At 40.2% G+C, this 16,300-nt stretch overlaps 1 protein-coding gene across 6 annotated transcripts in view; it reads left to right on the top strand.

The window, feature by feature from the left end:
• The window catches only part of LOC146497420 (receptor-type tyrosine-protein phosphatase mu), a 162,039-nt gene that overhangs the window by 108,542 nt on the left and 37,197 nt on the right, over window positions 1-16,300 (top strand). For 4 of the 6 annotated variants that reach the window (XM_085140117.1, XM_085140118.1, XM_085140121.1 and 1 more), the window contains 4 exons: window positions 8,453-8,730; window positions 12,143-12,223; window positions 12,855-12,881; window positions 15,998-16,191. In XM_085140117.1, the coding sequence (XP_084996243.1) occupies window positions 8,453-8,730; window positions 12,143-12,223; window positions 12,855-12,881; window positions 15,998-16,191 (580 nt within the window). The remainder of the gene's footprint in view (window positions 1-8,452; window positions 8,731-12,142; window positions 12,224-12,854; window positions 12,882-15,997; window positions 16,192-16,300) is intronic. The other 2 variants (XM_085140119.1, XM_085140122.1) reach the window with 1 other exon arrangement.

The raw sequence follows: 16,300 nt of genomic DNA, 5'->3' as shown, positions 1-16,300 counted from the left end.
GTGCCATGCTTCTCACCCACACGCTGTTTCCCATGCATGCAAAGAGCCATGTCATCCTCCTCCTGCCCAGAGCTATTACAGAGGCCCAACTGTAATCTCTGCTGGAGGAACGGAGGACGCCACTCCAATGCATCTCCACACGATGAGCAGATCACAATGTATGTCACATTGGCTCAACTTCTGATGAAAAGAAGAAAGACGCGCCTACACCCCCGCAAAATAAACCTGCCACCGAGATGTTATTGCAGATGTATTTTCTGCCAGATTTATAAGGAGTTTGTTTATCAAATGATGAACTTAACTGCCTTAATGATTGTACTGCTGCCGAACTCATCTTGTGAAAGAGAAGAAAAAAAATCAATCCAGCACCACTGCTTTTTTTTTTTTATTGAGTGTGAATTTTTCATTTGCCTCAAATGATTTCATCTCTGTTGACTTGTCAAAGCTAGATTTCTTTTTTTTTTTATTTGAAGTGCTTATCGCAGTGCATCTACACTTCAGTTGTGCCCAGAACTTCAACGAGCTAGTCCAAATATTTCACTTTCTCTAAACTTTTATATACTCTTCAGATGCAATTGATAACTCTGAGCTTGATTAACCACACTTGTAGTTTAACTACCCACAAATTTGGAACATCGCTAACATGTTGACCTTATCGATTTGGCTCCATGTGCATGTGATAATTTGTAGTATTCTTTACCCCCCACACCATCCTGTCACACTTTCATCAAATCATCTCAAATTTCCCATGCTTTTTCTCCCCTTTTTTTTTTTTTTTTTTTTTTTTTTTTTTTTAAATCCAGCATGGTTTTTGGATTTTTTTTTTAATTTTGCGCAACCATCCCATTGAATCTATGGTGATGGTGGAGTTGTGTCTTTAGCTAACAAGATGCTTGCATCACTACAAAACAAGCTGATGTGATCATAGAATATCTCTCTATTCTATTTCAATGTCGCCGACATCACAAAACAATAACTGAAGCGCGCCTTTATGCGCTCTTAATGTAACAGATGATTCCACATCACACTGCTGAATGGTAAAGAAGCTTATTCTGCAGCTCTGCTTTCCCTGCTGTAGCTCATAGGCTCCCTCTGTAGTCTTTGTGATGGATGCCGACTAATCTGTCTTGAGATGACTGTGATCAGAGAAGAGAATGGAGGCTGCCTCGCATCAAAGAAAATCTCAGAATACACCTGGAGATAATACAACCCTGAATACTCCGAGTGTCACTCATTTTAGATCACAGCTGTCTAGAATGGAAAGCCCCAATGACTTAGAAGAGTAGTGCCTTCAAAGCTGAGCGCACACATCGGCCAAAGCTAAGCAAGAAAATATTGGTTGCTGTGAAATCATCAAAATAGCAGTTTTGTATTTTTGGTATTTTATTGTTACTTACATGTGTTCTTCTCTTGGTTTGATGCACATTTATAAAAGGAGGAGGATTTTATCAAAACAGCCCATTCCTTGACAATCATTCAAAGAATGGGAAAAAAAATGTCAATGCAGTTCTTCAAGAAGCGTACAACAGAAGCATGTACAATGATTCATTGAAATGCTTCAATGAATCATTGTACATCAGAAATTTAGGATTTATTAGCAAATTTTGGTGATAGTGGTTTCATAGTGATGCACTTTATTGTGTTTGCTCTGATTGGCAGGTTCCAGGTCACTTAAATTAACACATTCCACCAGTTTACTGGATGTGTTTAGACAAGACAGCCCATGTTAAAAGCTTTTGGAAAATCCCTTCAAATAGGCATTTTTTTTCCCCTTAGTGTTGATTTCTGTGGCAGTGAGGTGATAGCGGGATGCCAAATGTTGTGACTCCCCTGTAAAAGTGTCAAGATAACAACATGATATGCAGCTAGTAAAGAAGGATTAATGGTCCCCTTGAGAAAATGTGCTGTATATACTGCAATATAGGCATACATAACACTAGAGAAAAAAGTTTTTTTTAATATAGATATAGATATAGAGAGAAAGAAAGAGGTTCGCAGGTTCATTGTAACAAGTACTTCACCTCTGCACAACTGCTACAATGAAACATCTACAACGCTGCAAAGGCCTCAGAACATTTTCTTACAGAATGCATATTTATTCTTCAGTTGTTAAAGAATATAATACACATTCAGAAAGTAATATTCACATGACAAAAAAATTAATGATTTGACTAGTTTTTTGTTATCATATGTTATCGAAAGTTATAATAGGTCATCAGTTAAATGCATAAGGATTTTAAACACTAGGCCTTCTTTACTATGCAATGTATGTGATGCAGCTGTGGACTATGAGTAGCTGGTATTTAAAATGGAAAATGTTTGAATCGATAGTACGGCTCCCAGTCTGCCCCCCTCCTGTGTATGTCGTTCGTGTCATATGTCAGAGAAGCTAGAATGGAACAAAGCATTTCCCATGAGGGAAGTGCATATTCATGTCAGCTAATTGGGAAGAACTCTTAATTATTTATTTTTTTCCTGGAGTTATGTGAAAGCTGAAAGGTTGCATCTCACTGCTGAGGTGTTGTGTAGGGAGGCTTTATACGCCTTTTATTCCTTACTACCATTATCCTCAAGCAGTCTAAGCCCAGCTAACAAACAAATAGAACTCATATGCTCAATATTTCCAAGGTTTCTATTGTCAACTTAATAAAAGACTGCATTTTTAGACAACCTCCACTTGAGCAGTCTCTGAAATTCATCTGTCTGCTATGAGCTTGCAACACCTCTACAATTGATGAAAACCATTAATGCTCTCATGCATTCATCAAAGTCTTTTAAAGGCATGAGAGCGTACTGCACTCGCCAAAATATGCACTTTAGGTATATTGCCAGAGGTGGCTGGGAGGGCTAACACGCCGCACATCAATCACACTGCTCATTAGCAATGCGGTTACATGTGTGATCAAATATATGACCGTTCTTTAATCAAGTGGTCATACCGGCCGCTGTGCCTGCTGCTGGTGGGGACAGTTGAGATCAATTGCCGTGGTGCAATAAGGGTGGATGGGTGTTGTTACACTGAGCATGTAACATGTGAAACTTAACGTGTCTCTTTACACTTCTTCATCAAAGAAAAAAGCAAATGACTGTTTTTAAACAATTAAAAAAGAAAGATAAGTTTTATCTTTGTTACTATACAAATATATTACAATATATCAGTTTAATGTGCCAAACCAATGATAATCTTTAACTAAATATGACATCAAATACTGTGTTGGCGCTTAAATTTCAAAATCCATCTCACAAGCTGCACAGCATGCCCTTTAGTTTTGTTTGCATAAAGCATTTATATTATTTTTTTTAATGTTGCAGCAATTATTTTATGACAGATTTTATAGTTTAAAATTTGATTAAATATTGTATCCAACTGTAATTCCCCTCAGTTCTACAATACAGTCTGCACCAAACGGCACAACTCCAACAAAAAAATACTGATAATATGTTAATCTATCAACGATAATAGATGCATAGTGACTGTTTATTGTTGGTAAATAATAAAGCAACCTGCACGCCACTTTCCCTGCCAAAATACCAATCTGTCTCGCAACATTGTATTTACGAACGAGAGAGTAAGCTCTAAATAGTTGGTAGTTTGTTAAACTGTAATAACTATATGGATTCCTTCATACAGCAAAATGGGAAAGACACATATGGAGACGTATAAATCATTGTCCCAATTCTTCATAAATCTCATTTTTCATAGTCATCCCCATTGCACTCGATGTCAGAATAGGAGGCCTGCTAAATGTACAATGTATAACACAGTGTGCTCAGGGCAAACACCTTCATTAAACCTTACAAGTCGAACATGTAGCAAGAATCACATTAATTGGTACAAGCCTTGCAGAGTTTTGCACCTACAAGCTCTGCATGTTGATGAGGAAGAGCACCTCGAGCAGGCCGAAAGGATGTCAAGCATGGAATGATGGAGTTTAAATGATAGATACATTATAAAACGCCGAGTCACAGAACATCTGTTCATCCAGCATAGTAAAAAATGGCCACTATAGGTTTCGGAAATGGTGTGAATGTAGTTTGTCTATTAAAAACTGATATTTCTTTTGAAAATTCAAACAAAACTCTTGATAAACTGGTATATTTCAACCAGTGACAGGTGAGATAGGCTTCAGCCAGTCAGCAGTAATGTATATGTCCCCTTTGTTTCACCTTACCATACCTTAGCAAAATGTAGGCAAGAGCATTGGCTGTGACGTTTAGATGTTTGCTGCAGTTCAGTTAAGCATGAGTTCAGAAAATAGCACAGGCTAACAATAACAATTTTGCTATTGTTTTCTGGAGAGTGCCTTTAAAAATAAAACTAATCCACTATAGTCGGAGTGGCTTGCTTGTGACTGGGACATTTTAGCGCTAGCAGAGAGGCTTGAGCTAGTAAATAAAAATGGCACACTTTTAGACAGCTGCTTATTAGCTTTGTTTAGGGTGCACCACCCAGCATCTAGACGGGCATTATGCAAATGTCTCGCATGTTGACATAGGTCCGTATTAGGGGAAAAAAGGCTGAAGTGCGAATAATGTTTTTTAAGCATTATGTGAAGTTTCAATGTCCCATCAGTCGGACTTACTTTTTCCAGCACATCTCTCAAATACTTCATCTTGGGAAGTAAACACCTTGAACTCTTTGCCATGTTCATTCATATTAAGTGTCTCCTGATGAAAAGGGCCATTCATATCAAGGAATAGAGTTATGTAGTGTTTGGATGTGTACTTTTATATATGCAGTGGCAATTGTAATGAGCTATTTGGTTCAGGTATTATGGCTAATCAGTTATATTTACAGTTGGTGAATATTTTTAATATACCCTCTTTTTTTTTTTAACCAATGATGTCTGCTTAGCCTTGAATGAAACCATTGAGATTAAGAATCTCTCTTGTAAAAATAGCCTGTGCCCAGAAAAGCAGCAGTACCTACCGTGTTTTTTCTAGCTTTATTTGTCATTATGTTGTTTTGGTTGCTGAATGAGTAGGAGCAGAAGCTTCTGTGTTTTTGTTGTTTCATTCTTTTTTAGTTTCTATAGATAAAGGGCCCCTTGGAAAATTTAATGAAGAGGCCCCGTCATTGTTTACGTTTTTTCAGACTTGATAGAGTAATTGAAATGAATTGAACATTCAATGAACAGTATTAAGTCTGTTTTTGATCCTAATACCTTTACAGATAGATACGACAACCTAATGGAAGTTTGCTTTGTAGACGAAGAGAAGTTTGAAATGAGACTCGGTGCAAACAGCTACCGAAATGCCCCCACTGGGTTAATCAAAGATGCTTCTGTTGCCCCTCCCAGCTTGATGTCAGTCAACTAAAACGTGCGCACACACTCATCCACCACGGATGTGTGTGTGGATCTTTTAATGAAGCCTTCTTTGTCCCAGTGTCAAAAGGTTTAGGCTGATCTGATGCTGAAATGAGGCCGACCATGCTGAGCTTGAGGTTTTGAAGCTCTTGTTTTAGAAGTCGCAACAGCGTCACCTCCCACAGAACACACATTCTGGCAAACATTTGCAGACATAAAATTTGTGCCGTGGCCTTTTTGTTGTAGCTGAACTCACGGAGTTGGGAGCTGTGCTCATTTAGATCCTAGATATGCCAGGCTTGTCATGTACTAAACCAAAGACAATCTCTCTAATGAGAGTTGCCTGATATAGTTACCTGGAGTGTTTGCACTGTCTTTACTTCTACAAACACCTCTGCCATCTGTATGTCTCAGCCCCCTCCCATATGCACATTTATTTTGGATTTTATTGTTGGGCATGCTTGCAAGCAATCACTATCATTTTTTTGTTGACATTGTTCCATGTGCAGCTTTACTCCAACTCTCCAGGGATAAAATAAATGGTCACATTCATCAACACGCAAAAACACTCCACTATACACTTCCTTATACTATCTCTCTCATCATATCAGGCCCTGTAATCTAGTCATCTATCATTAATTTTTCCCTTCTTACAAATGAGGAAACAATAGCATGCCAATTAATCTTCATCAAACACCCACGGTGCCTTGCAAACATCCCAGTATTGCTGGTGCTTTTCTCATTTTGGCACTGGAGTCTGTGCAGCCTCGTTTATCTTCAGCGCTCTCTCTTCAACTGTTTCACAGGCCAGGAAAGAGGAAATCCAAGATTTAGCAGGCTCAGAAATAAGAACAGTGATACAGTATTAAAACCTGGATTATAGTTGTTCTTAATAGTCTTCTCCATGAGTGCACACAGTGCCGAATCTGTCTTAATATTGCCTGGGGTATATGCATCCCCCTGCCATCCTCACTCTTCCTTATTGCAATATGAAGCTATAATGGGGAAAAAAAGAGTCAACACTGGTATTTTGTTCCCAGCTCTAATTGCAGATTGAAGACAAAAAGTGGGTCCAGCAGACACAAATGTCACTAATTTGTCACTTTGCTTTCTGAAGAACGGATCCACTATTAGCCTCACGTCGCGGGCTTCAGAGCAAATGACTGTTTGAAGGCAGTGGGGGCCTGTTGCCATATGGCATGAGACAGCGACAAAATTGAATAAACAGAGGAGATTTGCGAAAACAAAGCAGCAGGAGTGCATCATTAGACAGCAGTTGTCCGTGAGAAAGACTGCAATCCAAATAGGCAGAGGGGTCACGCAGAGAGTAACAAAGTGCGAGGATCAGTGTGAGGGCTGCCATAGTTAATTCTTACACTACTTGCTCCCCTCCAGCTACGGAGCAGTGGCAGGCATCAGATATGGCTGTTGCTGCAGTATGTTCCCACTCTAGCTGTTTGCCATTTCTTTGTAGTTCATCTTTTGTGGAATTATAGGAAAGTTAACTCATCTGGGTGATCATGTGATTCGCTTATGTGAATATCCTTTTTAATCAAAGAAGTCAAAGGTCAAGGTCGGCTGCAGAGAGCAGTTGAATCTTTGTTTGGAACAGATTTTAAAAGTCCAACTTTTTTACATATCTAGTTGAGGAATAAGTAAGCACAAGTGGTTCATCACACCGCATCATGTTTTAATTACTTTTTACAGTTTTATTTTTTAACACAGCTCATCAAAATAAATAGTTTCACTTCTTAAAAAGGAAAAAAATTCAACAGCTGTGCTTGCAGCTACAGCCTGACTGATATATCAGTGGATAATAGCTACTCCTCAACTGTATACTTATTTATTAGCATCGGATAAACTAAATTTTAAAACCAGAGACATGAGAACGTCCTTCAAACATGTTGGAGGGATGCTGTATAGTCGTTCCACCAAGAGGGCGCTTTGCAGTTCTCTTGTTAGCAACACCTGTTTGGAACAAGCACAACAACCAGCTGATCCAGCATAAACAAGTAATCTATGACTAGTAACTATAAAAAAAAAGGGGGGGGGGGGTTAACTGCATTGTCAGAATGAAAAGAAATTTTGGCTGAAACATGTTTTTAAATCACTAAATATCAGTGTTGGTCTTAAAAATCCTATATCGGTTGAGCTCTACTACCAGCCGTGAGCTGTGAGCATAGTGAAGCATACTGGTGACATAACTGCTAACATCAGTAATACAACATGCTCATAATCACAGTCATGCATGATGATGTTTAGCACCATATATTACTTAAGTGTTTCAACATCACAGACTGGATATAAAGAGACAGCGTAGCATATGATGCTAGGTTGACGCTGCTTTGAATTTGAGCCAAATTGGGGCTTAAAGAATAGCTTTCTGTTGGGTGCCATGTTTTCCAGTGGGAGCCAGAACCTTTCATACATGGGTGGAATGGGGGGTGTAACATATAAAAAAAAAATGATTGGAGCACATGGCTAACATTTGCACTACTATAATGCTATGTTAGTACATAAAGGCATCCAAATAAATGGTAAAACTGCATATGAAATTTAATAAACGTATACAGAATTGCACTAAAACACTAAGTATGCCATACGGCTGTCTGTTCAAGGGTATTTTTTTTACTGCAGTCAAAACGGAAAAAGTCTTTTGTATTTGAGTGGAGGTTGGATTTGTTTGTTCTTTGGGTAAAACCAATGCATGTCCATGTACAGTATGTGGATTTGTGCACACAGGTTTTGTACACTGTGCATTAATGGTGTTTGATCAGGGACAGATTGCTCGTAGGCTCTAGCGCATCAACTCAAAGTAGGTCAATAAAAGCAGGTTGACTGTTTCAGTTCACTGTTCACATCTCTAATTCTTTCACCCCAAAATACTCCAGCTAATTTTAAATCATCAGGGCCTGATGTATTTGGGTTAGAGAGTCACACCTTTGCACATTCTCCAGGATTCATATTTCACTGCTTGGGGAGAAAACATCTGGTTCCTAATGAAACCTAATGTGACCACAGGCACATAAGCTCACCCATCTCATTATATGAATGAGTCATCTCTACTAGCTTCATATCAGATCAATGTAAGCTGTGTCATTTCTGTTTTTGCCTCATCAGTTTTATTTGTCTCCTCTTTGAAGGAAACTGGCCAAGAAGCGCAAGGAAACACTGAGCAGCACACGCCAGGAGATGACAGTGATGGTCAACTCGATGGACAAGAGCTACACAGAGCAGGGCACCAACTGTGACGAAGCACTGTCCTTCATGGACACACACAACCATACGCTGAACACCCGCAGCGAGTGTGCGCTCACGCTCAACGGCCGCAGCGAGTGTGCGCTCACGCTCAACGGCCGCAGCGAGTGTGCGCTCACTCTCAACGGCCGCAGCGAGTGTGCGCTCACTCTTAACGGCCGAGGTAAGACGGCCCCACATCGGCATATCTCCCTTTTTACGCGGTTACACTCACAGAGCAGGGTGGAAGCAATTTATTAGGTTTGGTCAGGTGGGAAAGAAATTAGACTTGGCTGCACCGGAAATATTCAATCTGGGAAAACCTGAAAATGTTTTCCTTGGTCTGCTTTCCAATGAACTGTTGATTTAGAAATATTTTCAAGAAAAAGACCTAAAGTCATGTCTCCGGTAAATACTGGAGTTTTGACGTTGCAAAAGACATCCTTGCATAGGGATGGGTACCGGTATCCGGTGCCATGATGGCACCGGTTCTGACATAAACGGTAGTAACCAGACCGAAAAGCAGCGCACATTTCGGTGCTTTATTTCGGTGCTTTTTTTTCCTGAGATGTGATACGCTTTGAATTCTAGCCAATCATTTTACGTTTCCGGGGATAGTAGGCGGGTCCAGGTACGTACGTTCTTTTAGAGCAGAGCTACAGGTTAAAAATGCCCAAGTCGAAGCGGTCAAAAGTCTTGCTGTACTTCACAGCAAAAGATGCAAACTCAGCAGCCTGCAACAAGTGCTTTAAGGTGATACTGTGGAAAGGAGGTAACACCTGAAATCCGATGAAACACCTGGCGACGCATAGCGTTTTTTTTAAAAGCCGAAAAATGCGCCGTATTTGATAGCTTGCTGCGAGACCTCACACCGAGCGCATCTACTGCAGGTGTGGTGCCTGTTATCGGACGAAGAGTTAGCAACATCCCCCAAAAAGCTGAAGAGTAGAGTCCTGGCCCCTAGCCCTGCCAGTGTAGCAGAAATGATGAGGATGATGATGGCAGCAGCAGCTGTTCTTCTCTGCGTGAGTAGCTTAATGTTGTTCGTGTATAATTTACGTAGAGTAGGCTAACCACGTTATTACATTAATGTATCTAAGGTCAACTAGCAAACATCATCATAGCTACATGCGGCTGTCTTCTTGTTTGATGGCAGATGCTCCCTTCACCCTGGCCAAAAAGGCTAAAATGACCAAATAAAAAGTGGGAAACAGTTAAACATGAGAAGTTTTTGGACAAAGTTTTTGTTTTTTCCATTGTTTAAGCACTGCTTCCAGCCAAGAGTGATACCATATATGCCCTATAGCTGCAGAAAAGGCTAACATTGTTATCTTTTTACAAAAAAAACAGCTGAACATGAGAGGTTTTTGGACCAATTTTGTGTTCTCCATTCTTTAAGCACCGGTTCGAGCACCGTTTAAGCACCGGCACCGTTTCAAAAGTACCGGTTTGGCACCGGTATCAGATAAAACCTAAACGATACCCATCCCTATCCTTGCATTTGTCCTTAATAATGCTGGTATCAGAACTAAGTGGTGAGACAAGGCGGTGCAACTTTTTCTCAATAATATAAGAAAAAAAGTGTATAAAATAAATTTTTAATGACCAATCTTAACATTAGGGATTATTTTTGCTTTAATACGCAATATTTGTAGTCAGCATAAATGACATTACTTTATGGCTCTTGTGAAACTGCCCATTGTCCCTCTACAGGGAAACTGCTGTTTCAACTCAGCAGAGGAGAATTGGATATAAACATCTTTTGATATGATTTTGATCAAATTGTTTCTTTTTTTCCTCTCTAGTGGAAACTTCCTTCTTTAGAACCCCTCGAGTGTTTCATCCACCCTTTTCAAACATTTCCTTTTAAATTGCTTCAGTTTCTCTAATTAATTTTTGTTAAATTAATTAAAATTCCTCTGAAATCTGCAAACTTACCATTTCAGCTAACTGTCACTAATGCCCACGCTAGTTCAGTTGCAGAAATGGTCGTCCAAACGCATGTTAATAGCCTGAAGCGAGTCTTGTATTGAGATCAATATTCAAGACTTCTGCAAATCCCAACGCTGACCTTAAAGCTTATCAGCAGACATTCGAGCTCCAAGAAATCCGTCACGAGGTCCCAAACTCATGCTGTTTTTTCAAACACATAGCACGTACTAGATGGGCTCTGGTGTGATAACCTGTTCATTTTCTCTGTCCCAGGTTAAAGCTAATACTTTGTTGATGGACGGCTCGGCTAAGTCTGCACCCAGGGCTTGACCTAGTATAATCCCAGTCAAAACCATCAGATTAAAACTGCACAGCAGCTTCTGTCTCCACACCCCTGCAGGGGCTGAGCCCCAAAGATGCTTTGACCTTGATTAACTGTCTGTTAGTGTCAATGTTCAAATCTGGCCCCTCTGTCTGCCAGCGCAAATGATTTAAATGCATTATTTCTCACTTTGCCTGTCAGTTGAAAGCCCTCTCACACTCCGTGACCTTACGTTATTGTCGGCCGTGTCGTTTTGGCTCAAAACATCATCGCTGACAGATTATAGTCCTGAACATACTGCCTGCGTAAAGCCCGTCGGCGTCGTAGCATTTCTGTTGACGTTGCATGAGGAGAAAATGACAGTCTAGGAGTAAATGTCACTTCCTCCATGGTTTGTGTGACTATTGTTCTACTCTGGCCCCTTTGCTCTATCTCAATGTCAAGCTACCTAATGATGATATCTTTAAAGCAACTGACTGATCTTTAACTGTTTTTTAAAAGTAGCTTTAAAAACTGAATTATTAATGCTTTTGGAGATTTGCCGGCATTCATGGACTTTAGAAGACTTGGAAAAAATGTGCAAGTTAAACTTGCTTTTTTTTTTTTTAACTCGTTTTTCATTTTTACTTTGCAAACTTTTCAAAATAAATTTTGCATATATAAATGAGACAGAATAGATTTCATAATCTATGTTTACTAATATTGATCATAATTTAGACATGAGGATTTTTAAAGGAAAGCTTTATTATTTTGAATGTAATGCAGGTTCCTTGCGGCCTCTGGCTTTGTGAAATTGACAAAATAAGAAGCGACTTGTAGCAACTTGTAGCTTGGCATGTGCCGTAAAAACACAGCAGCATGCATAATGCATTAGGCTGTTTTAAAGAACCAGAAAAATGACGAGAAGGATTGCACGCAAATTCTGCAAAATCAACCAAATCAACCTGGACTCCACGAGGTTAAGTGCAGTTTATTTCTCATACTTGTGTGCTTTGCACGGCTCAGCCTAAAACACAAAGCCACATATTTTCTCACCTACTTATTTTGGTGTCGCCGGTGCAGTTTCCATTTAATTTCGTCAAGGTCTCCTAGATTTCTGCTTCCATCACAATTTAGTAGATGTGAAAGGAATTTTATTTGTGTACTTAAAGTAGCTTTTCCCACAGGGTAAATCAGAAACCTCAAAGTGATCCTTTATAGCACATGCAAATTTCAAAAGCAAGACTTGTAAAGTGCATTATTACACCGGAATTTTACTACAGTGGGAGTTGCTTCCACGATTATTAACTCTAGATTAGACTATTAATGCCTTTTTGTTCTGTTCTCTTCCCCCCATGTGTAGCTGGATCATCACCGTCGTCCTTCACACTACCAAAAGCCAACACTCTCAGTACTTCTATCCCCACCAACTCATACTACCCAGGTAAACATACTCTATTTCCTCGTTATAATCCAGTATGTCAACACAGAAGTGCTTACTGCACAGCCTAAGCGGTGCTTTTAACAAATGATGAAATGAAAAGGGAAAAAATAGAAACGCCACAATAAATAAATAAGAGATGAAGTTTTATGGGCTCTTTTTTTATGTAAATTACAGCCTATTTCTGTAATGTGTGGTATGAATTTACCTAATAGAGTTGCTTTAAAAATTAGAAAATGATTTTACAAATGAGAAAGCAGCTAGATTAACTTCAGATGGCTTTACACTCTGGTTATGTTTTATATCACTTTGCCAAGATAGATTTTAGCAGTTTAATTATGACTTCAGTTTATCCCAAATAATATCCATAATTGAGTGTCTTATGTAATCAGATCACAGCTCATTGATTAAATGGGGTAAAGGGCAGCTAGATTTATAATCAACTAAAGTTACTGTATAATTAGCTTGAATTTAAAATATGATCGGTTTCTTGTTATGCTGCTTGGCAAGAAACCAAAAAGCTGTCCATTAATTTCTGTTCATGTTATTTTTGTGCGTTATCTTTAATTATCTTTAATTTACTGCAACTCTTTTTCCTCCTCCAACTTCTGCGATTGTTTGGGGGTTTGAGCAGATCCCTTTGTGCCAACTGCTATCTTAGGTGAGACACAATTTTTCCTTTTGCCATTGCTGTTAAGTATTTATTCTTATCTCTATGCTAAAGAAAATGACCGTGCATTACATTTGTAAGAATGCTGTTTGAACACCTAACTGTGAGGCCAAAGAAAAGCACAATTTTTTATTTATTTTATGTATTATTTTTTTGTTTCATTCTTTTTTCTTTTTCTTTTTTTTTTGGATGGCTCTTTTACTAAAGATGGCTTCCTCACTTCCATACCTGCCTGCTGCTTCCCCGTCTCCTCCTCCTCCTCCTCGTCTCCTATTCCTCCACCCTTCCCTAACTTCTTCCCCCCTCCTCCTCCTCTCCCTTCCTGTCCAACGAGGGGCTCTCCTGGGCTGAGGCTGGTTTCACTCCATCCCATCCGCATTGCGTGTCGTGCGTGTGATGTCACATACGTGTTTGACCTCTCATATGCATGGACAGACATGTGGACTGGATGTGGGGGAGTGTCTAAGAGGGGCAACGGGGGCGGGGGGCAGTTTGCCCCGGCAACTGAGGCGACAGCATGCTGGAGCCGTAGCAGCTGCACTGAGACACAACAGGCAAAAACTGTGTGAGAGGGAGGCCCAAAAACGCTCTCACTTAGCCCCCACAACCCTCTCCACCTTTAACCAGAACTTCCAAAAGCAGGATGCGTTGAGTCTGAACATTTAAAGTCTAGCATTAGCTGTGCTGCCCTCCCCTCCCCTCCCCTCTCTCCTCACTATGCATTAAACTCCCTTCCTCCCCTCCCCTCTGAAACGACAACCTTTTCTATTATTCTTTTTAATGTCGCTCCCTCTGCCTTTGGCTAACTGCTATTGACCTACTTGTTTTTGTTTTGTTTTGTTTTTTCCAGTGTTTATTCATCTTGTTCAGTGATAAAATAGAATTATAAAAAAGCATTTTGTTCTCCTGTTAATTATTACTGGCCTTTGTTGAAGATGCACAACAGCCCAAAGTGCGGCATCTTACACGAGCAGATGCATTTTCTACCAGCGAAGCCCGCAAAGTAGCTACTAAGTGGGGCACTAGGAGTGTAATAATTTAATACTCAAGGACAAAAAGAAAGATGCAATAAGCAGCTCGACTCCGGCTTCACCACAAGCACCACTGCTGCATTTTTAAGTAGGCAACTTTAACAGTTGTTGTTGTGGTTTTTTTTGCTTTTCACATTAGTGCAACTTAAAGCAGTGTCTTTCATCACCGCTCTTGTGACAGCTGCTTATGTTAGTTCCGCATTTAATGAAGCGTGAAACGATTAACATAAAATTACAGCAGCCAGAAAAGGTTACATGCTTTCGGTTTGTGACACATTCAGTCACGGCATTGTCTCATCATTCGAGGTTAATGATCAAAACTGATTAGATCACAGAGTATCGGTTGCATTTCTGATTTCATCGCGCACTAGTTTTTTTTTTTAAAAAAAGAGAGAACGAAAATGGCACAAATACAGGTGTTACCCCCCGAGCACAAATGGAAATAAAATTATAGCAATTAGAGAGAGGAATTCAAAATGTCAGAACGTTTAAAAAAATAATTAGCTTCATTAGCGTATGCAAGTCGGCGATCTGAAACAATTGCAGCTTCTTTTTTTCCCCCCAAAGACTATCATTATTTTTTTTCCCTTTTGAATCCATGACTTCCTTGTTTTGTTTTTATTTTTTCTATTTTTTTTTTGTCTTGCACTGTTGAAATTGCCCCATCCATCCACTCAACATCCCCCTTGACTAGGCTTTTATACCAAGGCAGTTTGAACTGAGAAGGCATGTGATCTTGCCCTGTAGAGTAGCTCAAACACTACTGTAACAGGTTCTCATGCTGGATTGTTGCTTATCCCCTCTCTCCTGTTTCTTCTCCTCTCTTTCTCTTTACATACGTAACCTCTTATGTATCTGCTATCTAAAAAGTGCCCATTAATGGTAAGTTTTCCCAAGTGGGCCCTGGGTTGGGGGAAGGAGACGGTGTTTACTCAGACAGCATGCCGACAGTGAGAGGCTGCTTCTGACACGGGCATTACGACATTTATTGCATGACAAGTGGACATGTTAGCATCTCACCCACCCTTCCGTACCGTGCCACCAAGCCACCATTAGCTTAGCATGGTCAAAGCAAACACAGTGCCCCATGGCAGCATCACCACATGCATTCTCCTCCCATCTCCGCTTCCCTCTTGGGTTCTCTGTTTTTTTTTTTCTATTTATTTGAGGTTTGGTTTTTATTTTATCTTATTTTGTTCATTTTTCGGGGAAGTATGGGTGGCAGGGGTTGAATCCACGCTGTGTCTGTGTGATGCTTCTGAAGGTGCCTGCTGCAACATGCTCACTGTGGCCCACCGCACCCCCTCACATCCTCCTCCTCCATGTTTTTGGACACCCTCCATCATCCGCTGGCTCCCCACAGCATCTGTGCCTCATGTCTGCCACTGACTGGATTACAGTATGAAAGAGCTGGAATGGAGTCTGACTCTCAATATGAGCTTCAGCCCAAACCAGCATGTTGTACTGCCAGTTAAAAAAAAAGAAAAAAAAAAAAAAAAGGGAAAACTTGTTGTTTTTACAACACATTGATGGGGATTTTTATGATTAATGTATAATGTTTCTCACAGTTGAGAGCCACTGCTGGTAACAATGTTAAAAGCTTGTAGCATAAGGGTTTCACTTAGAGGATCTTGTTTTTAAATGCCGATGGACTCCTGTACAGTGCAGTATTTTCCAGCCACACTGAGACAGATGGACCTAAACCTTCCCACCACATGACTCATTCTATTACTCAATGATGTTGTGTTGTTGTGACCATCCATAACAAACAGATTACTAGTCGAGTTGTTGGTCAATCTGGCGGGTGGTGACATAATGCTAACCAGTAAATGAGCTAATGTGCCATCTGTTAAGGAGAACAGTTGTAAGTCAGATATGAACACCTAACATTAAAGCTAGATAAATCAACTTTATAAGTAAAACAACTTCAAAGGAAACCACTTTCATTTACTGCTTCGAGCATTATGTCACCCGTATGTATCTTACAGCGATAAATTGATGACCTTTGATGTGACTTTAGCTCCTATTTCCTCTTGCTGACCTGCTCCGGCCTCTCTGTCTCTTTGTGTCCCACAGATGAGAGTCAGAACATGGGCAGCGACACAAGCAGCTTGGTCCAGTCGCACACTCACTCCTTGAGGAAACGGGAGCCCGTCGACGTGCCGTATCAGACGGGTCAGCTGCACCCGGCGATCCGCGTGGCGGACCTCCTCCAGCACATCACTCAGATGAAGTGCGCAGAGGGCTACGGCTTTAAGGAGGAGTACGAGGTAGGAAGCAGCCCAGCTGTCACCTCCCACCATTAAGGTTGCAAACCCAAATAAAGCCTGGTGATAGACTTGTAACATCTCCACTGAGGTTCTTGAATGGAAATTTTTA

Source organism: Neolamprologus multifasciatus, chromosome 18 (genome assembly GCF_963576455.1).
Source record: "Neolamprologus multifasciatus chromosome 18, fNeoMul1.2, whole genome shotgun sequence".
Lineage (NCBI taxonomy): Eukaryota > Metazoa > Chordata > Actinopteri > Cichliformes > Cichlidae > Neolamprologus > Neolamprologus multifasciatus.
This window is presented reverse-complemented; position numbering and strand designations above follow the sequence as displayed.